The 27,883-nt window shown below is 48.7% G+C and overlaps 1 protein-coding gene across 1 annotated transcript; it reads left to right on the plus strand.

Annotated features, from left to right (window-relative positions):
* The first annotated feature begins 12,102 nt into the window (after positions 1-12,102).
* Positions 12,103-27,483, plus strand: NRIP3 (nuclear receptor interacting protein 3). Its single transcript, XM_054276218.1, has 7 exons — positions 12,103-12,558; positions 18,771-18,938; positions 20,107-20,189; positions 23,085-23,224; positions 23,582-23,634; positions 23,727-23,824; positions 25,651-27,483. Exons 1-7 carry the CDS (start codon positions 12,385-12,387, stop codon positions 25,661-25,663), a joined length of 729 nt encoding a protein of 242 aa, XP_054132193.1. The 5' UTR covers positions 12,103-12,384; the 3' UTR covers positions 25,664-27,483.
* The last annotated feature ends 400 nt before the right edge of the window (positions 27,484-27,883 follow it).

The raw sequence follows: 27,883 nt of genomic DNA on the forward strand, positions 1-27,883 counted from the left end.
ACAAACAAAAAAACCCAACCCCAAACCACATGGTTTAAAATGAAAAATAATTTAAAAAAACCCCAAACCAAGGAAAACAAGGTGAAAGCCTGTGTTAAGACACAAGTTCCCAGAATGCTTTTAAGATTATACCACAGTGTCATTAAATTCACTGGCTTCATTTCTTAGACTTGAAAAGTAGAATTGGGTCATAGGAAATTGAAAATAAGTCAATCTATAATAATTTTTAATACTGTTTTTCTGTTTTTTTAGTATTATGTTGAGATTTTTAGGTTTAGTCAGTCTGTCAGAGTTTTATAAAAGCAATCCCAATATCTTCTCCTGAATTTATTCAGCTGCCTGTTTGACCCTTAGCTTCCTTTGATCAGAGTGACAAGAACTGATTTGTATTTCACTGGATGTGTCCACCCAGGCTCATTTGGTGTGGTTTTAGAAGACACAAGTGTGTCATTCAGCTGTTTGCTGTGGGAAGGTGATGCTGGTTTATGTGGCAAGGAATAAATGGCATACAGGAGTACAGAGGTCCTGGAAGAGTGTGGTGGCTACAGGCTGATTACACAGAAAACTCTGTTATTTAAATATTCTCCCTGGTTCTGTGAGTGCTGCCAGGGCTGGATTGCAGTGATGGACACGAGTGCCCAGATACCCCCTGGGACAGGGAATGTCAGTATGAGCCACCCTGGGAACTCCTGAAATTCTGACTGGGACCTTGGGGTGCTCACATAACAGAAATAAAGAATAGGGGAATATGGAGAGCAGGACTTGAAGCTTATTTAAATCCAAGGAACCAGAGGAGGTCTGGTGTGGGTGAGCAGCAAAGAACAGCATTCTGATAATCCTTTGTAACAGAATGCTGCAAGGATAGTGGTCCACAAATATTTCTGAATTAAGCAAGCTTAAATGCAAGTGCTTTTCCTCTCATGAATATAGATTGCATCCTGTAAGTGTAATAGATGTGGACTGCAAAACCTGTCACAACAAAAATGTCAACTCTCTTCCACTCCTCCTTTGGATGCTGCACCCAAACTGTGCTGGAGGAGACAAACAAGGGCTTCTTAGGGAACTTGAGCCAAACTTGGGTTGTTTCTGGGCATCCCTGGAGCCAGCCCATCCCACAGCACCTCTTGCTGCTGCCCATTTGTTTTTGACACATCTTTTGCTCCCAGGCAGGTTTTCACTCTCCCTTGTGGCAGTCTGCTTTGCACAGCACAGGTTCTGCTGGGGGAGTGGGGAACAGCCAGGAGCACCCGTAGGGACAGCAGAGCCACAGAGCTCCAGGGACACGTGCCACTCAGGAGGTAAGTTCATCTCATCTTTCTCCAAGTCGGAGCAAATCATGCATGACATTCTTATGCTGCTCTTTAAACTACCTTACTAAATCACTTTAGGTGTGAAAAAAAGCAAAACCAGAGAAATATCCTTCTCTGTTTCAATACATGTGGGGTACTACAGCTTTTTCTCTGATTAAACACATTTTGAAGAGTGAGTTTTTTGAATTCCATGAAGCAAAGCCTGTTTAGTACAGTGAGAAAAAAACAGGTCATAAAAGAAAACCTGGATTTTTTTTTATTATTATTGGAGATATGTATAAATACAGAATTCATCAAGGAAACTTCCTCATGCTATCTAGCTGCTAAACTTGATCTGATGCAGCCCAAGCCCTTATTTACTTTTTTCATTGGGAAATTTGTTCAATAGGCAATGTAGACTTCTAAATCATATGCCATGAAATCTCCATTTTTTGATGATTCTGGGGATCAGGAAATCAAGGGATCATAGTTTTAAGGAGAGAAAAATTTACTTTGGAAGCTGAAATATTCTGAAGTAGTCGCTTGAGGTGCTATTTGTTGTTTGGTAGTTCTTAGTTCAGGTTTTGCCTGCTATGCACACTGCAAAGAGCCATGGAACACTTCTGTGCTGGACATGTTTATGCCTGAATGTGATGGTGTTCACAGGGGTCTGAGGATGAGGGAAGAGATGAGGATCTGACTCCATATTTCAGAAGGCTTGATTTATTATTTTATGATATATTATATTAAAACTATACTAAAAGAATAGAAGAAAGGATTTCATCAGAAGGTTAGCTAAGAATAGAAATGGAAGAATGAATAACAAAGGTTTGTGGCTTGGACAGAGAGTCTGAGCCAGCTGAGTGTGATTGGTTTAGATTAATTACAAACAACTCTGAGACCAATCACAGATGCACCTGTTGCATTCCCCAGCAGCAGATAACCATTGTTTACGTTTTGTTCCTGAGGCCTCTCAGCTTCTCAGGAGAAAAAATCCTAAGGAAAGGATTTTTTAGAAAATATCACAGGCTACACCTGACTCCTCCCCTGTGCCTCAGTCAATACAAGAGTGGCAGCTGTCACCAGCTGCAAAATGCCAGCTCACCTGGCTCACCTGGAGGTGTGCCCAGAGCAAACCCAGCCACAGAAAGCAGCTTAGGGCAAGGGAGGGGATGGTGATTTTTGTGAGGTTTAAAGTGGAAATTGAGGAAGCATTCCAGATGTAGGAGCGTCACGGGGTAGGATGGTTGGGACAGACAGACATGAGAGATCTTTGCAGCCAGGTTGTGGAACTTGGGGTTTATTGCAAAGGGCCAAGTGCAGGGCCCTGCTGGGAGCTGCCAGCCACAGCTCAGAGCAGGCCCGAGAGAAGACAGGGGGAGAGAGGATGGGAGAGAGAGAGAGAGAGGGTGAGAGCGTAAGGGAGTAAAAAAGGTAAGAGAGCGAGGTTCCCGTTACAATACAATAAATCTTCTTCTGTGTTGAATATTCTATTTCTCACTAACCAATCTAGTACAATATACCAATCCTATAGCATTTACATCCAGCCTATAAGAATCATTACATTACCATACTGTGTTACATTTTAAACCCTAAAAACTCCTCTTTGTGCCCCTTCTGCCAAGCTAGTGGGGTCTGTTCTGACCCTTGGACCTGTCTGCAAGCAGAGGGTGTTGTTCCATCAAAAAACCTTCAGCTGGCCATACTATTGTTTTCCAGTTGTTCAGTAGCTGAGGTATCTCAAAGCTTGCTTTCATTTCAATCTCACTTATAGTTTCTATATTCTCAAAATCTTTTGCCAGACAATCATATTTATAAGGCTTTCCTGTTTCATCTTCCCCAACACCAGAGAAGTGTGAGTTCAGGATCTCTGTGTCTGTGTGTGACACAGCACTGCTCATGGGTTTTGGGTGGCCCCAGTTTGCTGTTCCTGGTGTAGTGCTGCTGTGAGGGGCTGTGTGGAAAAGCTGAGACCAGTTATTAAAACCAGGAGAGCAGAAAAGTGCTCAGGGGGCCTGTCTGGCTTACATAGCACAGCTATTGTGCCCTGGCTCCCGTAGGTGCTAATTCTCTCAGCAAACTTACAAAAATAAAACCCTGAAAAGGCTCATCCACGCTGAGAACAGCACCTTCATTCAGTGGGAACGGAGTGCTCAACACTGCAGGCATTGCTGTCTCCCCTGGGCTGTGCAGAAAGCCCTGCAGGCAGTGCCCTGGTGTGAGAGGGATGCAGCAGTGCTGGAACAAACACAGCACAAATCCTGTCCCAGCCCTGTGCAGGACACAAGTCCAGTGTGACTATTTGCCCATGGAGTGGATAAAAGAGGCCCACCTACCCCAGCAGGGTGTTTCCTTGTGCAGGACTGGAGAAGTCAAAGACATCTGGCTTAGGGATGCTCTGGCATAATCTCATGTGGGATGCTGGAGGCTGATCCCTCCCTCAGACACTTCTCAGGGTCTCTTCTTGCCCGGGGTATTGTCAAAGTGCTCAGATAAGGAGGTTTTGGGGGGTTTGGGGAGCTGGGCAGGGAGGCTGTGCTGGTTTTGGGGCACAGGGAGGCTGTGCTGGTTTTGGGGAGCTGGGCAGGGAGGCTGTGCTGGTTTTGGGGCACAGGGAGGCTGTGCTGGTCTGTGCACTCCCTGCCGGCTGTGCCCGGGCTCCATCCGCAGGGATTCCCACGAGAGGGCAGCAGAAGGGCAGCGTGTGGCCCCAGCAAAGGCAGATCCTGCCGCAATCCCTGCTGGCAAACACCGGGGGGTTTGGGGGTTTCTGCAGCCGGAGCCCTAAAGCAGAGGATCGGCTGAAACTGGGGCTTGGGCACCTCGGCAGCTCTTGGGTCTCACCACTGCCTCTGAGCAGAGTGATTCATAAATGACCTTGTATTTTGAGTTAATCTGTTTTTACAAGTGAAGGACCCGTGCTGCTGGGCCAGGTATTGCTGCACTTGAGGCTGCAGTGAGAGGAGCCCTTCTGAACCGAGCTCTGACCATCGGTCAAGGCTGCTCCCCCGTCTCTCCCAAATTGCTGTGGAGGAAATGTGTGGGTTGGAAGCTGTTGATTTCCAGGCAGAGCAAACCTCAAAGGAAGCTGGAGGAAATGGGCCGTGAATGTGTAACTTCAGTTGCTGTTATTGCTCTGAGAACAGTGAGTGATTCTGGCACTGTGCCTGGCCCCATCACTCAGGTGACTCAGTCCTCACAGGTGTCAATAATGGACTCTGAACATTTGTCTTTGCAAATGGAATTGGGTGTGCAGTAGGCAGCTACTGATTCCCTGCATGGTTTGGTTGCTCAGCTCGATCACAGTTTGACTCCTGTGGGTGGCAGGACAGAAGATCCTGCAGTAAATGGTACCCAGGCAGGGCAGAAACACCCCCAAGTGCTGTGTGCCTCATCATTCCTGCCCCAGTGCTCCTGCTCCCCTGGGGCAGCTGCCTTCCCTCTGGGCACAGTGTGAGCTCCAGGGTCCCTCAGCTGCCCGGGCTTGGAGGCATTTACCCAAATCACAACATGGCAAACACAACCCCTGTGTTAGGAGAGGCACATTGAAGCCCTGTTGATGGTTCTGTAGGTGAGCAAATATTAGCCCTGAGTATCCAGTAACATTTCTGGAGCTGCTGCAGCCCTGCGTGGGCTGGGGCAGGAGGGTACAAGGGGAGCTCACTTATGCCTGAGAGCCCTGGAGTCCTGACTTCATAAAATAAACACAAGGGCTCCACAGAGGTGAGAGATCCTGTGTTTGACTAACACTGTGGTGACCCTCCCTCTAATGCTGATGTAAATAATATTTTTATCTTAAATGGCTGCTGTAAATATCTTGGGTTCAGATTTGGATTTATCTCCAACTTCCAAAAGAAAGGTATTTTGATGCTTTCCATGAATTTAAGATTTGAATATTTAAAATTCCAAAATTTATGTATCTTTCACTTATAGCATTCAAACACTGAGTTTATTGGATATTAATCTGTTGTGAAACCAGATCAATTTCAGAGTCAATATACAAAACAAGCAACCTCCTTCTCTTCCCCTCTGTAGGAAAGGTGCAAAGCTGTCCTAGATCCAAGCTCCATAAGAAGGTGGAAATATTTGAAGGGTCAAATGAAAACCTTCTATGAATGCTCCTTTAACTGGTAGTGGCAGGAAAGGTTCACAGTCAGTCTTTTAAAGAGCATAGTAAGAATGTTGTTCCTTGGTGAATCCCACATTGGCACGAGTTGAAATAAGCACCTGTTCTTGGGGCTTTTGCAAAAGAGCTGGGAAATTCCAGTTTTGTTCAGCTCACTTGCTAGCTGCATCACTGGAGTTGGTTATTTTTGTCACAATCACCTGGTAAGCCATAGAGGAACCCTTCAAAAGGCAGCTCTGTTTCAGAGCTGACCTGAATTCATCCTGTTCCAGAGGCAGAGTGATCTTATTTTTGCAAGGTTTTAAATTACATTCTGAGATTTGTCTTCTCCATGAGGTAAATTCCACAGAGTTTGCTTGAGGAGTTCCCCTCCCTGTGCCCAAGTGCTGCTGTTTGGGAATCATACCCCTCCAAAGCATCTGGAATGAGAAATGCCTCTGCAGCAGATTTAGGCTTGGCCAGAGGGAACTTCTCTGGATAGAAAGCCAGAAAAAGCAGAAGATTTTAAAGAGTTTGCACAGCTCCTTGCAGGACTGAGAGTTCCCCCCTGTGGCAGGAGCTCCCAGACCCCTGTGCCAGCCCTAAACTCGTCACCCAGAGCAGGAGGTGTACAAGAACCTTTGTGCTGTGTGAGCGGCTGGACTGTCCTGACCTTGCTCCTGCTCAGACTGCCTTCGTTTGCTCTCACTCCCAAGTCAGGTTTCAGCAGTTGCTTCAGTCCTGTCGGTGTGTGGAGAGGGCAGAGCACTGAGTCTGTGGCCTCACACACTCCACAAGTTCCATCTTTTATCCCAGAGCCAGTGTGCATTTCACGGTGATGGAGACAAGGGGTTATGGAAGAGAAAACCTTGGATATGAGCACCTGGGCTAACAGGATCCCAGTGGAAAGTGATTGTGGTGTGTTCTTCTCCTGGTCCATCATGGGCATCTGCTCATGGCACTAGATGCTTCTGAGAATAATTTATTGGTTTGAGAAGAAAGTAAAAGGGAGAAAATGACAGCCAGTGTTCCATGCTTGCAACAATCAAGGGGTATTTATTTAAAACTTCTTGCTGCCAAGTTAGGACTGGGTTGGGGAACTTCTTCTGTGACTGCAGATAGACACAGATGTCATTGGGGGCACCATGCATCCTCACTGTATCTCCACTAATGCTCAGGGTGTTGACTCAAGGAAGAATTTGGCCAGCTGCCTTTTGATTGATTAGCCACAGAGATGTAAAAGCAAACACAGATGTCCCAAGTATCCAAGGGAAATGTATACCTACTGCACGTGATTTGGTGTGATATTTTATGTACTAGGGAGTGACTTTTCACCATGCTGGGAGGGAGAAATTTCCATATTCACAAAAGCATTTAGGCAGGTTCTTAAGTGAGTTGGTGAATAGAAATGGATTATTGTATTGGAGCATTTATACGAAGACTGGACTCCTTTGTATCCAGAAATCACTGGCTGCTAGCATGGCTGGGCTTTGTCCTGAGTGCTGTGCACAGACTTTGTCCCTTAGGCAGAGGAAAGGGCAAAAATTACTAATGGGATGTGTAGGGGGATAGAATATAAGAAAATAAAGAGAGTGTAGAAAGTAATCTTACCCCTAAGGAGCTGCAGCTGGGCCAATTATCAAAGATTGGGAACAGGCCTGACTTTACCAGGCCACAGCTGTAAGCAGCGAGAAGAAGATGCTATAAAAGAGTGGGGTGGCTCGGTGAGAGGGGGTCAGTGGCTGTTTTGTGAAGAAGAAAGAGTCAGTGCTCTGAGGAGCTTCCCATGAGAAACACCAAGAAGGTATGGAACTTTTGTGATAAGGAGGCAGCTGTATGGAACCCCTGCAATAAGATGACAACAGGGACAAGAAAATATGGGTGAAAACAGTGGCACATCTCTGTTGGAGAAAACTGGGTGCTGTTCTTGCTCCTGCAGCGGCTGTTTCTGCATGTCTCTGGTTAGGTGGCCTTAGTCCAGTGGCTAATGCCGGTGAAAGCATCCTGCACCTCCCCCGGTGGGGGAGCCCCCAATCCCTTTGTTAGGGACAGCTGGGAGCTGTTTCAAGGAGAAAACAGCAAGATTCTGCCTGTGGTGTGGTTGCTGCTCAGATGGTTGGGTCCCACCTCTGGCTTTTACAGCTCGTGTTCAAGCTCTGCTTTGTCCAGGTGCTCTGAGCCAGGTCTGGGGATGGACACTGACTGCAGCAATCCCACAGCAGAGTTCTTGGCTCCAGGACGAGCCAGGAAATCGCAGCCCCACTGCTCGATCCCACCTGTGATCTTTCACAGCAGAACCCAGCGCTGAGCCTGTGTCTGGTGTGTCTCCCTGCCCTCTCCTGCCCCTCCGAGCCAGGATCTCAGAGCAGCGGGCTCGGGTTATTTCTCAGCAGCTCCTGCTGTACCGACACAGAAGCGGATGGGAAGAAGAGCAGCGCCCTCTCCCTCCCGGCTCTCAGAAATCCCCAGCAGCAGAGGGAGAGTTCCTGCGTGTCCTGCCCTGCTCCTGGTCGGTCTGCAGGTGCCAGGCTCCTGGAAAGCTAGAGAGCAGTGAGAAAACCGTGTTTGTGCAGTGTGAGGTGACTCGCCCTGGTTTAGCCTTAACAAGATCCCTCCTATATATTTAATGACCTGAATGTAAAATTTATGGCTTGGAATGCCCCAGCAGCAGAGGAAGCCTTCAGCACACAAGCTGCCTTTTGCAGGGCAGGAGAAGTGAAACCCCCCGAGGTTTGGGAAGTCTGAGTGATGTAGTTATGGTTGGCGCTTTGAATATATGTGTAGGCTACTTCAAAATAAATATTTGCAGTTCTACTCTAACATACATCTGGGAGGTTGAGAACTAGCATGTATTCATGTTCCTTCAAATTAATAATTTTGAAAATTTTACAGTGAAATAATTTTGCTGTTGCACATAATAAACAGAGGTTGGTGTGGGTACATACTGGGGAGAGAATCACCTGCCCTCTGTGCACACCATTTCCTCCTGTTTTGAAGGGAACCAGCCCTTCTCACATTTCAGCCCCTTTAAAGAAGAGAAAATAAAGGTAAGGGAGCTCTTGCAAGACTTGTCGTTTTAATCTCTTGTTTTGATATGTGCAGCTTTTGTGTTGCTGAAACTCTCGTTCACCTGCTGCCTGTGTGTATGGAGAGAACCAGACAGGTAGATTCACTTCATTTTCCCTGGGGGAAGCTGTGCAAGGTCTGATTTCCCTCACGGTGTCATTGTGCCTCTGCTGTGTGCTTGATGCCACAGCTCAGGCCCTGCACAGAACACACTCAGGGGGGAAGGAGGCTGGAATTGCACCCAGGATAAACACAGAGAGATGCCCTGGGAATTGCTGTGTCCATGGAATGCCTGTGATGGGGCCCAGATCCCAGCCCAGGAGGTTCTTTCCCTTGGTCAGCACTGGAAACACAGAGGGTGAGTGTGGAGCTACTGGACAAAATGGGGTACATCTCTCAGGAACCTCAACCTGACTCTACCTTTGTATGTTAGAGGATTTCTCCAGCTCTATCCACAGTTTTTGTCTAGCTACAAGTGATAATTAAGTAGCTCAGTAAATCCTTCTGGATTTTTGTATCCAACGTTTTTAGAAAGGACTGATTTGTAGTCTCTAAATTATTCCAGTTATTTTCTTGATTATGCTAGAACTGACTCTTACTGATGTACTGATACTAATTTTAATACATCAATTATTGTGATTTCATTTTCTTAAACTCTTCACGGTCTTTTCTCTGGAAATGAATTCTCTAAAATTTTTTCTTTGTGCTGAGTAAATTATTCCTTTCAGACTTACTGCCTGCTTCTGTTTCCATTAAATTATACCACTCTCTTCTTTCTTCAGAGTTTTCTGGGGCATGTCTGCATTTCTTCAGGATGTGACAACCACTAACAAATCACTTCTTTTTAGGGAAAGATGAGAAATCAAAGAAAAGGAGGGGCGGGGGAAAAAAGGACCGACCCAGTTCCTGCGTTCCTGCTGCTGCTTTGCTGCTTTCCCCTTCACCAGGAGGCAGGAAAGAGCAAGAAAAGTGGGTTTGTCCCTTCAGCTTTTCTTGAGTAAGGGACGGTGTCACACACAGGCTTGTCTCCAGTGAGGGGATGGGAATTTTTCTGAAATGTGCTCCTATTTAGAGACATTGTATGGGAAGGGGGAGAAACACCTCCAGCTAATCTGTGCAAACAAATGATTTAACCACTTAACCAGCTTAACTCCAGGGTTTGAGCTGTCCAAACTGAGCCCCTCCTTCAGAGGGGATCCTGCACCATTTGAGCAGATGATTTCCTGCTTCTTCCCCTTTCCTCTTTCTCAAGATTAAAAACCAAGAGAGGAATTAGGCTTTTATCTCGTTTGTTACTCTTGAGCACTGAGCAGATTTCCCTCAGAGCTGTTGGCACACAGTGCATTTGTAACATCCAGCAGAGGTGAAACTGCAGGGCTCAGACAGAATGCTTGTGTGCTGAATGGAAGCATGGGCTGCAGCCTCGGAGCTGCACTGTGAGGGGGCTTTCCACGCCCCACCTGTGCTTGCAGCTTTACTCTTAAGCCAGAGCTGATTGGGCATTTGTTAATACATTGGGCAGAGTGCTGCTGCTCCATGAAGCTTTTATACTAAAAATTGCCTCCTGGTTTCAGTGTCAGCCCTTCTGCTTCCTCCTTGCCTTCAGGAGAGCGTGGATGCAGTCGTATATCTTTATTTAATCAGCTGGAAAAGTGCCAAATAGCTCCCAAGGTGAAAAATAAGGTGCTTCCATCCTCCTGGCCCTGTGTGCCAGAGTGGAGCAATGGTCCTGCCGTGTAATGAGCTGAGTCAGCACAGGGAATACAAATCATATTCCCCTTCAGACTGTCAGCCCCGTTATCCATCTGCAGGCTGCCACATTCACTGGGCTGGGCTGGCTCGTGTGCTGTGGCCTCTCTGTGAGGCTGTGCAATGATGTGCTCGGGTTTTACGGCATTCTGACTCATCAGCTGCTTTGTTTCCCTCCTCTCTCGCAGGTCACATGAGAAGGGGCTGAACATACGTGGTCTGTCCTGGCTGCAGAGCTCAGATGTGTAAGTTTGCCCACGTAAGTTGCTGTTCTGGCATCATCATTCCCCACTCTGTGCCAGCCCCACTCCCCAGGCCAGGAGCAGGAGCTGCAGGTGCCCGTGGTGCCTTGGTGAGCAGAAAGTGTGAGCCCAGGCTCTGCTGGTGGGGGAGAGCCAAGGAGAATCAGTGTCCCAGCTCTGGAAGTGTCCTACAAGTCTGGCTTGGCATAAATCCTGGGCTAAGCTCTGCTTTCCTCGTGCTTTGCCTAGCACATCAAAGGTCTCTCGGTTTAATGAGAACCAAGCCCATGGAGAGTGTTTACAGATCTGTGCTGTCTCTCTGAGGCAGAGCTGCATTTTTTCTGCACCTAGTCCATGCAACAAATTGCTTGGAAAGCAGAAAGTTCAGGGAAGCACCTGCTGCCCTCACCTACTCTTGTAGTGAATGAAACCCAAGTGTGCTGTGAATCCTGATAAGAAAATGACCTTCTGTAACTATTGCATTAGTCAGTCTCTATAGTATGAGACTCTATTAAGTTTGTTAATGTGTGTTAGTTCATATTGTACACTGTAATGTGTCGCAGACATCTTTTTGTGAAAATCCTTTCTTAGGATTTTTTCCTTCTGAGAAGCCTCAGAAACAAAATGTAAACAATGGTTATCTGCTGCTGTAGAATGCAACAGGTGGATCTGTGATTGGTCTCGTGTAGATGTTTAGATTTAGTGACCGGTCACGGCAGAGCTGGGTCTCTGTCTCTGTCCGAGCCAGCTGCCTTTGTTTTCATTCTTTTCCTTTCTATTCTTAGCTTAGCTAGCCTTCTGAGATGAAACTTTTCCTTCTAGTCTTTTTTAGTATAGTTATAATGGAATATATATATCATAAAATAATAAATCAAGCCTTCTGAAATATAGAGTCAGATCTACGTCTCTTCCCTCATCCTGAAAACCCCTGTGAACACTGTCACAGTAATGGAAAGAGGTATAGGAATATTACTGGAGGCTTTGTTCATGTTTAAATAAAACAAGTTAAAGGACAGGCCAGCCCTAGAAAAAGGGACTTTACTTCTTGGAAGCCTAGAGCTGCCTATGAAGAATATAGGACACCTCTAGGCAGCCAAGGTAATGCCAGCATCCTCTAACACACCTCCCAGCTTTGTCTGGGACCAGAGGTAAGTAACTACAGCAAGACTGGTCCCAGCAACAGCTGGGTCATTGGGCAAGCAGCATGAAAACTGTAAAACCACAGCTGCTTTGCCAAGCTTTGCTCTGATTAACAATCAGTGGTGTGGGTGCTGGTGATCAGTTACATTGTGCTATACCTGGACATTCAATAGGTACCTGGACATTCGATGTGTAAAACCACATTTAAGGTGCCCCACTTTGGCCGGGACATCTTTTGAGACAGTTTTCCTGGGCGCTTGAGAGGACAGTGATGATGCAGGCTGCAGCTGGCCATGCAGTGATGAGACCGGGGCACCCCGGGCACAAGGCACCAACCCTCCCATGGCCAGCGGGGCTGCATCCCCCGGCCCGGGCTGCGGCTCTCGCAGCTCCGGGAGCCGCGCAGCGCCCGCGGCCAGCCCTGCAGGGAGGGAGGGAGGGAGGGCGGGGATGTGTTACCGTGTGTTATCCCCGGAGCAGCCCAGCTCCCCCCGCCGGGTGCCGGCTGCGCGCAGCGCTCGGGCCGCGCTACCTGCGCTCGCTCCCCGCGTCACCGCGCCCGGCGTATAAAGCGCGGCCGGCCGCGCATCCCCAGCGCCGCTCCGGGACTCACAGCTCCGCATCCCCAGCGCCGCTCCGGGACTCACAGCTCCGCATCCCCAGCGCCTCTCCGGGACTCGCATCCCCGCATCCCCAGCGCTGCTCTGGGACTCGCAGCTCCGCATCTCTCAGCGCTGCTCCCGAGCCGTGCAGCTCCGCATCCTCTAACCCATCTCTCGCCGAGGCAGCAGAGATGTTCTATTCGGGCATCCTGACGGAGCCGAGCAGGAAAGAAGTGGAGATCAGGGAAGCGGCGTCTCTCCGGCAGCAGAGGAGGATGAAGCAGGCGGTGCAGTTCATCCACAAGGATTCTGCGGATCTGCTCCCTCTGGACGGGCTGAAGAAGCTGGGCACGTCGAAGGATACTGTAAGGCTCTGTTGTGTTTATTGGAAGGACTGCTGGGGCAGTGTCTGTGTCTCTCTTCACGCTGTTTTTCTGTTAGGAGAAGTTGGTTGCGTGTGGGAACTGATTGTAAAAAATTGGACCTTTAGTATGTGAAAGGAAGGGGGTAGAAATATGATGTTAGTTATAGCATGTAAATGGAAGGGAGTAGAAACATGATGGTAGTTATAACCACAGCTGTTTTCCTCTAGTAAGTACTTTTAGATGCCTGCCATTCAGAGTTAATGGCATTTTTTTTTTTTTAACTTTTGCATGAAAATGGCATTCTGTTTGCATTACAGAATTCCTCTCTGGGTCAGAGTAAGTCAAAATGGCTTCATACAATGCATAGGTACACACACATGTTGGCATGTGATGTATATGTACACACAACACACAATCATAGAGATTCAGTGAAGTATAGTCACTGGTATTTCAAAATGTAAAACTCTCAAGATCACATTTCAATAAAGGCCAATGCATATATGGGGTTTCTTAAACCAAAGAGACATAGTTTAAGGTTTAAAATATTTACATATGCAGTGATCTATGTGATCCTGTACTTGGTGTTATTCACCATGTCTGGGGGCTGGAGAGCATTTCTAAATACTGTGCAAATGTTTCAGCTTTCTCTACTGGGAAAAGATACCCCAATGTAACATCAAAAGTTTTGACATAAGAAGTAAAATTTAGAAAACATATCTACCAGGGAAAGCTCCTTTAGGATTTTTTGCCCCAGTGTTGAAAATATCTTGCACCTTGTAAAACAGCATTTGCTTTCTTTCCAATGCTTGATATGGGTTTTATTGAAAACCAAAGTGAATATTTTTATTTTTAGTGTTCTGTTTTGTCAGAGCCTTCCTGCTCAGCTGGATTAGGCTTGAGACAAGCGGAGTGAGTTGGCTGTTCTCTGCAGTGCACATGGAGGTGATTTTTTCTTTTTATATCCCAAGGGTTTTGCAATTGCAGGAAGTGAAGCTCCTGCCCAGGGAAAGGCTCAGAAGGAGATTTCCTTGTTGCTACTGAATTGCAGCTCTCCAGCAGAGAGCTGAAGTGCTTTCTAGGGAGAGATGGCTTTATTACTTTATTTTCAGCAGAGTCTAAATGACATTTTGTGGCTCTGTGACCCCCAGTGAGCAGGACTGAGTCCCTGATGTGGGTTCTGCTCTGCCCAGGTAAGAATCAACAGGTAGCAGGAGCCAGGGACACTGAGCACTGAACTCCCTTGCCCAGCAGAGCGAGGACCAGGTTTTGTGGCAGAGCAGGGGCTCCTTGACACCACCTTGGACGCAGAAATGACCCTTGGGGTGTCCTCCCTGCTCCTGTGCCATGCAGCACCATCCCTGCTGCACCACAGCCCCTGCGAGGAGGATCTGCCCGGGGGGTCTCTCCAGGGATGTGCCAAAGCCCTGGGAGGCCCTCCAAGAACAAAAACGAGGTACAATGTGGCAGAGGTGAGATGCCCATGCGGCTGGGGTGAGACCCCAGCTGGTCTGGGCCACACCACTGCAAAATGCCAAAATGCCCCTTGTCCCCATGCCACTGTGGGGGTGATGGCACGTGTGGCCAGGGCTCCCTTGGCCCCAGCCTGCTGCCCCATGGGGTGTGCAGGGAGCCCCCAGAGTGAGAGCACTGGCACTGGACTGTTCCCACAGCTGCAGAGAGGATCCCATGATTTCAGAGATGTGTCCCTGGGGTGTGTTGCAGTGAAGTGATGCTGCCACACTCACCCCTGACACAGCCAGGGTGGGAAAGGGCACTGCTGACAGGACACACTGTGTGTCCCCACTGCTGTGGCTGCCTGCATGTCACAAGGGCTGTCCCCAGGAGGAGTGGGAGATTGGGCATCTCTGAGACTGGAGATGCTCCAGAATATGGGGCTTCCCTTTGGCGTGGCCCCAAATTGAGAGGCTCATGCCCAGAGGGACTGAGCAGCATGATCAGGAGGCCCAGGGCACCAGAGCTCTTGGCCCAAGGTGTTTGCAGGGCCTCCCTGAGGATGGCTGTGCCTGTCCCACAGAGCAGAGGTTCCTGTGCTGGAGCTGCGTGGTGCCGTGGTGCACGGAGGGGCTCCTGGTGTGCCTGGCGTTATTAATGCAGGGCTTCCCCTGGGGCTTTTCCAGCAGCCTTGGCAGGAGCAGAGACGAGGAAACAGCTCCTCAGAGATGGTGACAGGTGGTGAGAACAGATCCTGTCTGTCACTGAGGCAGCTGGCACTGCAGTTTTGGGGAGAAATCCCCTTGCTTGTGTCCCTGTGCGGGGGTTCTGCGCACAGCCAAGCTGCAGCAGGTCAGCAGGGTGGGTGTGCTGGCATCCCCTCTCTGTGTGCCACCACCCAGCTCTCCTGGGGATGCTGTGCACAGGCAGGTTTGATAAATGATTCTTATGATCATCCATTTCAATGCTCTTATCATTCCCAGTGAATTACTCTGGCTCAGACAGAACTCCAGCTCCTTGTTCCCTTTATGTACTGCCCTCTGTCCAGTATGACACCAAGACATAGCAAAGCATACAGTGAATTTGGCAGATGTTATGCTGGATGTAGAGAGCAGAAATGGCTTTGTTTTGATGCCTCTTCCCTCTATTAGCCCCTTTCCTGAAGCCCAAAAACTGGGATGAGATTGTCTTTAGCTTGGATGGGGCTTCCTGACAGGTAACCACAGCCCTCTTCCCAGCCTGGACAGGCCATGCTGCCTCTTGCAGCTCCTCCTGGTGCTCTGACACTTGTCCCTTGTCCCCCAGAGCCACCTGACCAGTTTGGAGCAGCTTTGTCTGGAGCAGCCCCGCATCATTTGACAACCTGGGCAGCAGAGTTATGAATAGTAGCAAAAGCAGCAACAGCAAAAAAAGCATTTCCCATTTCAATCATGCTCTCAGACTCCCCTGGGCACCCTCACACACCCCTGGGTGCCCCCTGGCCCCACCCCAGCTCCCCACAGCTGGGGCAGCACTGGATGGACTGCAGCACGTTCAGGTGTCCCCACTCCCTGCTGTGCACACCCAGAGTTTGGTGTGTCTTTGTCTTGTCTGAAATGCAAAAGTCTCTGAGGCTGTGTGCTCTGCCTGACTCAGAGAGGGGGCAGCTCTGTCCCCCCTCATCACCCTAAGAGAGGGGCTGGCAGCACAGGATGCTGTCAGGGACATGTGAATTTGGGTGAAGAGAGAAAGAAATTGATTATTTCTTGGGATTAGTTCTGTTGATGCATTAAAACTTTTTTCCCCTTCCCCTCTACTGTCTAGGTACAAAGGACAAACCTCCTGAGATGGGTTTGGGGAGGAGGGGAGCTGGTGTCTTCCCTGACCTTCACCTCCACCTCAGTGGAATTGTTGATGGCTCTTGTTATCCCCAGATCTAGAAGCCAAGTAGAGGGAAACCTGCCAGAGAAATGAATACTGCAAGCTGCAGCAATGCACTTGCTCACAAATCACAGAGGAACAAAGCTGGGCAGAATTATCTGTGCTTTTGACAGACAGTGGTAAATAAGATCAGCAGTAGATGGTGTCTCCCCTCGCTTCTTTTGGTTTTCACTGTGACATTTTTAGGGGATCATAGCTTTTTTGCAAATATTGGGGTTGGAAATGGACCTATCTAATGAAAACAATCCTGATTTATATTTATGTAGTGCTGAATGATAAAAGGAAAACTTTTTTTTCCCCCTGACATTATGAAATGTAGCATTCTGTACTTTCATAAAACTTTCAACAGTTTTTTGCAATGCAAAGGAATAATGTAGCAGGTGATCTGGGTTCCTTCAAACACTGGAGGGAGAACACAGCTGCCTTCCCCACTGCTGTCAGGAGGAGGTTTTCCTCCTCTCCCTCCCTCCCAGACACGGTCTGCTTGCAGTTTGCCAGCAAAATGTGTATTTGCAAATGTCCCCTGGCACATTATCCATTTACTAAGTACGTATCCATCACTTGAGTCATCTCCGTGACTAACATCCCTCACTGTGGTGCACACAAGAGTCAAGGGAAATCCAAGTTAAAGCAAACTAATTAATAGCCTGAGACAGGATGGTGCTGCAGGGAACCTTTTCAGCCCCCTCTTGCCAGATTATTGCTGTATTGGAGCACAACATAAGGAATATTTGTCTCCCCAGAGGCAGAATTTGCTGTGGTTTTCAGAAGGGCAAGTGTCAACAAAAAGCAATCCCATTTGTGCTGGTAACTTGTGACTGCTGACTGATGGATTTGTTCCTTTTGGTGATGGATCCCATGTAAGATTCATAAAAACCAGGGCTTGAGAAAACCCATATATGTTACTGATTAACAATCCATAGGAGAACTTGTAGTTTAAAAAAAAGGGTTGAATTCTATGTTAGATGACAGTTAAAATAGCAATGAGGAGTGTGCTGGAGATTGAGGCCAGGCAGATCAGGAGAGCACCCAGACTGTCCTGGCTGATGGCATTCAGGAATTTCTCTTGGTGCTGCCTGAGGGGGGCTGGGCACAAGGAGGTGACACTGTGTGACAGGCTGTCTTCTGCCAGCTGGGTGAACCTCATCGTTTATTTCTACGCTCCCCTATCCTTCCATTTGTTGTTTTTAAACAATGTGAGCAATTAGTGTTCCAGCTGTGTTCCTGAGCTGCAGTCAAACCTAAAGGGTGAAAAGGACATCCCATCCACTGTCAGAAAACCCTGGCCTGCATTTTGCTCTGGTGAGGAGTGCTGGAGGTGATCACAGTGCTGACTGTGCACTTACAGCTTCTGTCTCACACCAGGGAGCCCTCGCTTCCAATCTGATCTGCTTGTCCCCCCACACAGGGCCCAGTACCAGTGCAGCCTGCCTGCCTTTAGTGCAGTTCAGTGATGCTGGTTTCTGCTCTTTGGCCTCACTGGGAAGGCAGCACCATGTCAGAGCTGACTCCTCCCCGTCAGGAGTTGCTGCTCAGACTCAGGACGTGCTCTGTGGTGGGTTGGTCAGACACAGCACCTGCAGCCCCAAATGGCCATGGGATTTTATTTCAAGAAGGCAGGAGGGTGGAAGGAGGGGACACGAGGAGCTGCTATGTCCCAGTGCCCACTGGTGCTGTGCAGCTGCCCCAGCCCACCAGTCTGGTCCAGCTCTGCTGTGCCCACAGTGCAATCTGACACACCAGCGTGGCTGCAGTTATTTTAGGATGATGCCAGGTTGCATCAGACTTCTGGAAGTGGTGTTATTGAACATGCTGTGCACAAGGGTGGGCACTGCCCAACCTGGGGAGCCACAGCCCAAGGTTTTCAAAGTTATCCCGACTCTGATATTCCCTTCCTGAACCAGGTTTTCTGGTTCAGATGTCTCTGCAGGCACACAGGCATGTTTAACATCAATGCAAAAATTCAGGGATAAGCCAGTAAAAATGTCTCACCATGGAGAAATTAAAATCAGAAGGACAGGCATTAATGGGGAGGGCAGATTAGCCAGGCAGAGAAATGAGCAGATAATCAGGCAGAGTCATTTCACCTCCAGCAGAGTGTGTGCATCCATCTGAGATGAACATTAAACATAAAAAGGCTTTTGGGAAAGAAGTTGGGGGAGATCTTGAAAGGCAACATGCTTCTCCCAGAGCAAATGGAAATAACAGAGAAAGAAAGAAATGCTGGGAATTCTGGGAGAATACCTACCTGCCTCAGATGAACTTATCTCTTTCCTTCCTCTCCCCTTCCTCTTGTGGTATGGCACTCAGGATTGGTCCCATTTAGCCACCCTTAGCAGCTAAATAAAAGTACAGGGGAAAGAGGCACAGAGGGCAATTTTAGACATTCTTCACACTTTGGTGGTGAATATCATTGGAAAGGTGATTTGTTGCATCCTAATTTTTCACATCACTATGGAATTCCCTTCATCAAGAGATGAAAGCAGTTGTGGTTGAAACACCAGGTTGAAAAGGCTGGACTAGTTTGGATTCCTGTATACAATCAAACCTTGAATTTGAGCTTGGTAAAAGAAAGGCATCCCTCCAAGGTCTCAAAGGTTAATAGTTTGAAAGTATTGTTCTCTTTGCAAACCAAAGTTCTTTCCAGTCAAAGACAGGTAAGCCAGAACTAGCTGGGAAGAACAGCTGTGGTCTGGGAATTAGGGAGAGTGAGACTGTAGGACCTACATCCCATGACAGCAGTGCTGGCCATGGGCACCACAGGCAGTTTGGTGACACAGAGCATTGTGTGGCTTCCCTCTGACCTCACCCTGCTCTTCTGTGTGTGCTCTCCCTTACAGCAACCACATAACATCCTGCAGAAGCGCCTGATGGAGACAAACTTATCCAAATTCCGAGGCAGCTGGGCCCCAAAGGATCCCTCATCACAGACCAACAAGCTGAACCAAACCAGACTGGGCAGCTCAGGGAAAACTGAGGATGAAGAGCTCATAGTGGTGAGCTGCCAGGTAATAGTTCCTCCACAGCCTTTTGTGGGTTATTTCCCTGCAGATTTTATTTCCCACAGTCCCAGGCTGTGCTCTTCTTCTCTGTGTTTCCCAGCCAGGTTTGTGCTCCCACAGGACTATCACAGCTCCAGGCTGCTGTGGCAGAGATGCCCACCTGGGAATCACAGAGAGAACTGGTGTGATGGGTGTCTTCCCTTACACCTCAGGGCAGGGGGGACAGCTAAGCTTGTGCAGCATGCTGAAATCTGGGGTGTAACCATCCATGGCAAATCCCTGTGCTCACAGCCTGCTTGTTTTCCTCAAGTGCTATCCCTATTTTCTTTGCCCAGGGGCAATTTCACATTTCTCTTCCTTAGCCCCATGCTCATTTGTATTTCCCACTCTCCACAGCATTCCCTCTTGCCTGGGCTGTCCCATCTGCTCTCTGCAGGGGCAAATTGTGGAAGCCCAGGGCACTGGGAATATTTCTCTGTCTGCTCTGGGGTCTTCTAGCCCCCAGGGGAGCACTGACTTTGACCCTCATTCATGGAGAAAGTTTCCTAGACTTCAAGATAGACTGGAGTCCACAAATTGTGAAATAGATTATAGAGAGTAGTGTAGGTCTATCACTTGCTGAGAAATTCATCTTTTGTGATTTTTAGTATGTTGTGGATGGAAGCAAGTTGGAGGGCACAGGGTGTCATCCTGGGTTTCTTCTTCATGCTTCTTCTTCCTTCTTCTTCATCGGTTTGGGTGGCATTTTGTAATTGGGCAGAAAAGTCCCCATTGCGGGCTCTTTATTGGGTTAAAAGGGAAAATAATCCAGGTGTCAGTTCTTAATTTGATAGTTTAGTCTTAAAAGACCTTGAAACAAGAGATTGTTGGCCATTTTGTGCCTTCTGATGAAAAGCTGCTGAACTAATGATTGTGAGACTGTTTTACTGATAAGAAATAATCAACATATGAGGCCAAACATGAGCCACTGTCTCAAGCACCTTCAATGCAGACCCAGAGAACCTGATACAAATGAGCCAGGAAGGGATTGGGACCCCACAAGCATCTGAGTGTGCAGGGAGCAGGGATGAGCTGGCATGGGACAGTTCATGGGCACCAGAGCTGGTGCTCATGGGCACTCTGGTGCTCATCCTGCATCCCACGAATAATTTCCCATCTGCTCTTGCTCTTGCAGTGTGCAGGGAAGGAGCTGAAGGCCGTAGTGGACACCGGCTCGCAGCACAACTTCATGTCATCTGCCTGCCTGGACAGGCTGGGGTAAATATCCTGGGTTTCTGTTCTGCAGGAGCGGGCACCTGGCAGCACTGGCAGTGTCCTGGGGCTGGGGCTCTGCCCGTGTCAGTGATGGTCATTCTGGAAGGGCTGGGTGTTGGGGAAGATGAAACAAGAAAGCCTTGCAAATATGATTGCCAGGCAAAAGATTTTGAGAATATAGAAACTATAAGTGAGATTAAAATGAAAGCAAGCTTTGCGATACCTTAGTTACTGAACATCTAGAAAACAATAGTGTAGCCAGCTAAAGGTAATCCCCTTTTAATGAAACAATACCCTCTGCTTGCAGACAAGTCCAAAAGTCAGAGCAGACCCTTCTAGCTTAGCAAAAAAAGTCCAAAGAGGAGTTTTTAAAGTTTAAAATGTAACACAGTATAGTAATGTGGTAATTCTCATAAGCTGTATGTAAATGCTATAAGATTTGTATATTGTACTAAATTAATTAGTAAGAATTAGAATATTCAACACAGTAGAAGATTTATTGTATTGTAATGAAAACCTCACTCTCTTACCCCTTTTACTCTCTTACCTCTCTTACCCTATCGTCCTCTCTACCCCTCTCTTCTCTCAGCTGGACAAGCCCCTGACCCACCTGTCACAACCAAACCCTGTCCCAGTCTCAAATGGCAGGGAGATGGAACAGAACAGGGTGCCCCGGTACTCCCCTCTGAGGGAATCCCTTCAGAGGGCTGGATGTATTTGTATTTTTTCACTGCCTGCTTGTCACTCAGTGCCTCACGAAACAGCTGAACCTTCCCCAGCCTTCTGTGTCCCCAGGGCAGCCCAGCCCAGCTCTGCAGGCTCCTGTGGCAGGACAGGGACCAGGCTGCAGGACATGCCCCCAGGCTGCTGGACATGCCCCCAGGCTGCTGGCCCTGTAATGTATTTACATTTTCCTATGTGAAGAAGATGTGTGCATGCATGTTCTCACAACTGGGTGTCTGATGCTGCCCCCAGTTACAAATTTCTCCTGGTTAAAGTATTTATGGATTATTAGAGGTGTTCTCTTTGCAGCAAAACTTCCTGTCATCTCTGAGGAACAAGACCAGGCACCAGCTCACAGGGTATCAAGGTTTTGGCACTTTATTCCCATGGAGTCATTGCTTTTTGCAGCTAAATTGCAATAATTATGAAAAAAAAAAAAAGAAAATTTCCCCTGCTCACTGAGCACTACTGCACAGCCCTGATTGAATGGTGCCTGTTCTCTCCTAACATTAATTACTTCTTTGAGCAACAGTGCTTAGTGACTGGAAGGTGTTTGTGCTTAATACAACCTTGTCACAACCTGTGGAGCAGCTCAGGCAAGCTTAGGATGGCCACACGATGGCATTTGGAGGCATTTCCTGCTCTGGGGCAGTTCCTCTGCTCCCTGTGTTTATAGCATGTGTCCAGTGCAGTTCTTGCAGCCCTGCTCTGCTGCAGCAGCCCTTCAAAGAGCACTGAAGAGAGGTCAGAGCCTGGTTCTGCTGCCCAGGTCTCAGGGCACCTGGTGTCTCAAAGCAGCACTTGTGTATCTGATGCTCAGGCTCAGTTCCCCCTTTCTTTTTCAGAGATTTTTTGTGTCTTGTCATGATGCCAGTCACTCTCTCCCCCTCACCCTGAGGAAAGCAGTGGAGCAGGCTCACAGCTTGCCAGTAGGAGAAATCCCCTGTGGAGCTGTAGGAGGAGCAGGAGGCAGCCAAGGAACTCACGAACTTCTCATTGATGTGCTCCTGCTGATTTTTAAGGCCACACTACAGGAAAGCAGCAGAGGGGATCCAGCTCCTTCTCCCTGCTACCCCTCACCTGTGTTAAAGGATGTGGGCAATGCCCACCTCAGTCCTGGAGCCTCTGAGGGGGCTGCCCCCCAGGACAGACAGACAGGCACAAGCACTGCTGCAATGCGGCTCAGCAGAAAGGCGCCTCAAATAGCTGAAATTTGATCTGGCTTTTATCTGAGGGAGAGATCTGCACCTTAAACAGCCTTCCCATTAGATTCTAGTTCAGTTTAAAAGAGAAACTGAAGCTAAATATTTAATTAGTATTGTCAGACTGCTTCAAAGGGTGTAGAAACTGTACCTGAGGTATCTCTGACATCCTTTTTTCTTTTCTTTGGGCTGAATGTGATTGATCTGTCCCCATTTCCTCAGAACAAAGCCAGCAGCACCTAACAAACTAACAAACACAGATTGGGCCACCCTGGATGTGAGGCATATTTGGCATGGAGAAAAGGGGACTCAGAGGGTGCCTCATTACTCTCTACAACTCCCCAAAAGGAGACTCAAGCGAGGCAATGAGCGACAGGACCAGAGGAAATGGTTTCAGGTTGTGCCATGTGAGGCTTAGTTTGGGTATCAGGAAAAATTTCTTCCCTGCAAGGGTGGTCAGGCCTTGGAAGAAGCTGCTCAGTGAAGTGGTGGCATCACCATGCCTGGAAGGGTTCAGAGTATGTGTGGGTGTAGCATCTGGGGACACAGCTGGACTCGATGACCTTAGTGGTCTGTTCCAGCCTCAGCATTTCTATGATTCCATGGGGACACAATGTCAGCTCCACTTGTGGAAGCAGCTGGAGTGAACAGACCCTTCCTTACACCCACACTACGTTAGAAACAATTGTGTAATCCCTGAGTCTTTGGAAAATGTAGGAAAAAGATTCCTCTGGTAAAACCCAAAATGCAGCACAGAGCTGTGCTTGGGCAGCACTGTGGGTCATGCTGAGTCTGCTGGCTGCCTGCAGAGCACCCACAGAACCTGTCAGGAAGGCAGCTTTCCAACAAAGCTGTGCTAAATGAGCAAGCTAAGAGCACTTCAGGTGTAAGCACCCTCCAAACAGCATTTGCTCCTTGCTGGAACAGCCTAGCCGTGGCCATTTGATGTTAGGAGTGTTTTCAATGCCCACAGGTTAAAGGAGCATCTCAAGGCACTCCCTGAGGAAGAGGAGATGGTTTCCTTGCCAAACAAGGTGAAAGCCATCGGGCAGATCGAGGGTCTGTCGCTCACGGTGGGAGCGGTCCCCGTGGAGTGCGCTGCCCTCGTCGTGGGTGAGTGCACAACCAACCCTCTGCTCCCCCTCCCTGGGCTGGGGCTGCTTCCTCCCACCCCAGCAGGACAAACAGAGCTCTAGGAAGATGTTAAACTGCAAATAGAGCCAGTTCTTGTTTGGGTCCCCAGAGGGAAGGGGGAGGATGTGCTCACAAGCTTGGCTTTGCCATGCTGATGGGGCAGCCACTGCAGGCACATCTGCCTGCCCTCCTGCCCTCCTGTTCTCCTCTGAGTCAGTCCCTCTATAAACAGAGTTTTGCTTAGCACAGCAACCACAAAGGAAGGATGGATACTGACAAAAAGCCCAGGAGGGCATTTTGAATGTATAAATCTGAAATGTCCTGTATTTTTTTCAGAAGACAACGACCAACCCTTTTCCTTTGGGCTGCAGACACTGAAGTCTCTGAAGGTAGGAATTTTCCAGCAAGATGCTGATGAGGGAGCTGGGACCACTCTAACTTGCAGTTTTCCCTCTGACCTAAAGACATTTATTCTCTCCAGTGTGTCATAAACATGGAGAAGCACCACCTGGTTCTGGGGCAGACGGACAGGGAGGAAATCCCATTTGTGGGCGCTGACAGTGCTGAGGCAGGAGAGCAGTAAGTAGCCTGGGGAGGTGAGCAGCATGTGCATCCCTCAGCCTGCTGGCAGTGCCCCCTGGCAGGGCCACACAGAGCTGCCAGACCCTTTGCTGGAGGTGAGTGAGAGGTCAATGGCCCCGGCAGAAATTGTTTGCATCAGCTCATCAAATTTTGAAATGGAGTCCCTAGTTTTCAGCAGCCTTTGTCAGCTTTTACTGCTTTTTTCTCCTAGTAAACATTGTGCATCAAAGTGGGTGTCTGACAAGACATGCACAGGGGAATGCCTTAGGAAATGTACTTTTTGGAGGTCACCAAAAAGACTCCTTGAGGCTGCTTTGACAGCATTTCCAAACAAATCTCTGTCTGGAAAATATTTATGAAGCAAGGCCAACAAACCCACATGAATCTTTGAGAGAGATCCTGCCTGCAGATAACGGTGTTGCCACTTCTCCCCCATCACCCCAGCAGCCCTCCTGCCAGCTCCTCCTGGTGTCCCAGATTTTTCCAGCCTTATCTCACTAAAGCAAGAAAAATATGTGCTGTAAGTACAGCTCATATTTAAGTGTGTGTAGCTGTGGTGTCTGGCTCTGCAGGCAAGCAGGCAGGGCAACCCCCCACTCCCAGGCACTGCAAGGGGCTCTCTCTTGCAGGGTGCTGTGAATAGGAGATGTTTCACTGATTGCTGCCTCTGACTCACCAAACCTGCGGGCACCGAGTGCCTGACAGGGCGTTTGCACTTCGATGCCTTGGCAGGCAGCGCTTGTGGCTGTTCAGCAACCTAAAAAACCTTTGCTCACTGCTTAACAAAGTGTATCTGGTGGGTGATGTGGGTGGGTGATGTGGGTCAGCATCTTCCTTAGCTGCCTGTCGTGACCAGCCAGGGGTTTGGGATGTCCTGCAGCCCCGGGGTTTGGTTTGGGATGTCCTGCAGCCCCGGGGTTTGGGATGCCCTGCAGCCCCGGGGTTTGGTTTGGGATGTCCTGCAGCCCCGGGGTTTGGTTTGGGATGCCCTGCAGCCCCGGGGTTTGGTTTGGGATGTCCTGCAGCCCCGGGGTTTGGGATGCCCTGCAGCCCCGGGGTTTGGTTTGGGATGCCCTGCAGCCCCGGGGTTTGGGATGCCCTGCAGCCCCGGGGTTTGGTTTGGGATGTCCTGCAGCCCCGGGTTTGGGATGTCCTGCAGCCCCGGGGTTTGGTTTGGGATGCCCTGCAGCCCCGGGGTTTGGTTTGGGATGTCCTGCAGCCCCGGGGTTTGGGATGCCCTGCAGCCCCGGGGTTTGGTTTGGGATGTCCTGCAGCCCCGGGTTTGGGATGTCCTGCAGCCCCGGGGTTTGGGATGCCCTGCAGCCCTGGATTTGGGATGTCCTGCAGCCCCATGGTTTGGGATGCCCCGCAGCCCCAGGTTTGGGATGTCCCTCAGCCCCGGGGTTTGGGATGTCCTGCAGCCCCGTGCTGCTCACACCTGCCGTGCCGGGAGCTGCTGAGCTCCAGGAGCCTCGGAGGGATTGGACAAGGAGCGCCCTTCCCTCAGCTGGTTGTGTGCATGGGGAGGGCAGCGGGGATGCAGGGGCTGGTCCATGTCAGGAGCAGAGCTCAGGTGTCCCTGCTCCGTGCCCAGGTCACCCCCTGGGGACAGCGTGGGAGCCCAGGGACACCAGACACACACCGTGGGGAAGCCAGGCAGGAGCACAGCCTGGGCTCGCTGCCTCCTTTGGGACACAGATGGACAGACACAGCGTGGCTCTGTCACCACTGCACTGATAAATTATTTCTCAGAACTGCTTTCAAGGCCAAATTATGCTGCTTTTGCACCTGTTTTACTAAATGTCTTTTCCTTCTTGTTTCAGTTTGGAGGCATAAAGAGAAATTGAAACATCATCCCCACGCAGGAGCTTGATATCAAAGAAATCCTGTGCAGCTGTTCCAGATGAAACAGCAACGTGCTGCTTTGAAAACGTTTATACCAGGCTACAGCTTGAGTAGAGCTAAATGAAATCCTGTTTGTAGCCAGTAATTTAGAGATATTGTCATGTTTATCTATGAGTTTTGAGAAACAAACGTGTACTTATTTTCTGGACTTTTCTATATAGTGTCTTCTTTATTACAAACAGTTGGGAAAACCTTATGAATTTCTTCTGATGAGAAAAATACTTTTTATAATGGCCTCCTATGAGTAATTGTACTTAGCTGTGATTAGAGGCTACCAGAATGAGATTTTTATTAATGATTTTTCCAGGGGCAAAGCATTTTTATTCACTTAATTGATATTGCCACATTCAAATGGCCATTACCAGGAAGTTACTCAGAGTAAAATAACGATGTTAATACCACCTAGGAATTACAGCTCATCCTCTTAGCATAGTATTGTTGCCATGTAATTAGGGATGCAACTGCTGGCTCGATGACAAAGAGCAATTGCAGAGTTATTAATGGGTTACAGGCTTCTCTGCAGTGGTGTGGCAGAGGCACAGGAACAGGGTCTGGGAGGGCTGTCAGGGTGATCTCCCAGTGTGGGGCTGGCACCAGTGCTGGGGCTGGAGATCCTCTGGGCAAGTCTTGGCTGCCTTCCTGTGGGGGTAGTCAAGTAAATCAATCATTACACCCGGCCAAAAAGCAACAAACGAGCACAGAAGTGTGCTGTCTGGAAAGCAGCAGTGCCCTAGGCTGCCCCTGCCAGCAGGACCTGCGCCTCTCCTTGCCCAGCCAGCCCCCAGCCTGAAGCCCCTGCAGTGCCCAGGCCACGGCTGGTGCAGGTTATTGACCCCAGCTGCACTTCAGTGCTGCTGCCAGAAATGCCATGTTTTTTATACCTGTCTACAAACCACTTGGGCTCTTAAGTGATGACCCTCAGGGTAGGTGGGAGTTTTTGCCAGGCCAAGCATTTCATTTGGTGTCACTGTCCTGGAGCAGCAGGGCTGTTGCTTCCCGTGCCACATGGTATTGCCTGGGGGAGCCTGGCCTTGCACAAAAACAGCTTTTTATGTTTTCACAACCTGCTGGGAATGAATCGCTGTCATCTGCTGAAGAGGCATCTCTAAAATTCAGAATAACCTGCTTGTGATGTTGTGCATCTGCTGATGGCCAGTCCTGCTGCAGCTGGATCCTTAAGGGATGCACTTGTGCTGCTCTGCCTTTCCAAAAGTGCTTTGGCCCCGCATCAGCCGCAAGCACCGCCGGCATTCCCGCTTCGGAATCCTCCTGATGGCTCTGGCTGAGGATCAGAAAGTTTTGTCATCTCATGGCCTTTGGCAGCCAGGCTCCTGCCAGCTGATCCAGAGTGTGCCCACCCTGCCATCCCATGCCTGCCAGAGCATCTCAGCTGGAGCTTTATCTCCTGCAGTGGGTTTGAACCTCTTTTATATATTGGGTATATCCAGCAAACCTGAGCTATCTGTATTTTGACCTATTTTCTATTTTGGTGATAAGTTTCAGTGCTTTCTCTACATACAGTATTTTATATAACATAGCTATAAATATAAATATATAAATATATTTACAAGGTTGGGCTGCCCAGGGTAGTCCTACTGATGTGTTGTAGAAATATTTCACTAAATATTAAATATATTTGATTATTTTATATGCTATGAGTTTGGTATTTTGGTACTTTTTTCTTTCTGTGCATATTACTGTGCTAAATGTCAAATTAAATCTAAATAAAGTTACACCATTATTGCTGTTTATTTGCTTGTGTGCTAGATAGGCTGTTTTTTATTTTGTTTTCAGTGCATGTCTCTGTTAAGAAAAGGGTTTGTTTCATTCTTAGGTGTGTTGGGGCTCTACAGTGCTTTTGGAAATGCTGTTGGGAATTGCCATTGCACTGAGAGAGAGTGGCAGTTGGGATGAATTAACCAGGGCAGGTTAAATGGCACACAGCACTCGGGCTGAAAGGTGAGCACTTGAGATCCCAACCTTCTGTCACCATGGCTCTCCCTCCTGAGGGAGGAATGAGGTCTATGAGATCCTGCTGTTTCCAGGTTTACCCTTTGGACAGCTGTTTAGGTGTTTATGTTGTGTTCAGTTAGCTTGCAGGATGGATATGAGAGTCCTTTGTGAACTCTGGAAAGCTGGGAAAAGAAAGTG

Source organism: Melozone crissalis, unplaced genomic scaffold, assembly GCF_028551555.1.
Source record: "Melozone crissalis strain CALT ecotype California unplaced genomic scaffold, PUWL_Pcris_2 ptg000018l_1, whole genome shotgun sequence".
In the NCBI taxonomy this organism is placed as follows: domain Eukaryota; kingdom Metazoa; phylum Chordata; class Aves; order Passeriformes; family Passerellidae; genus Melozone; species Melozone crissalis.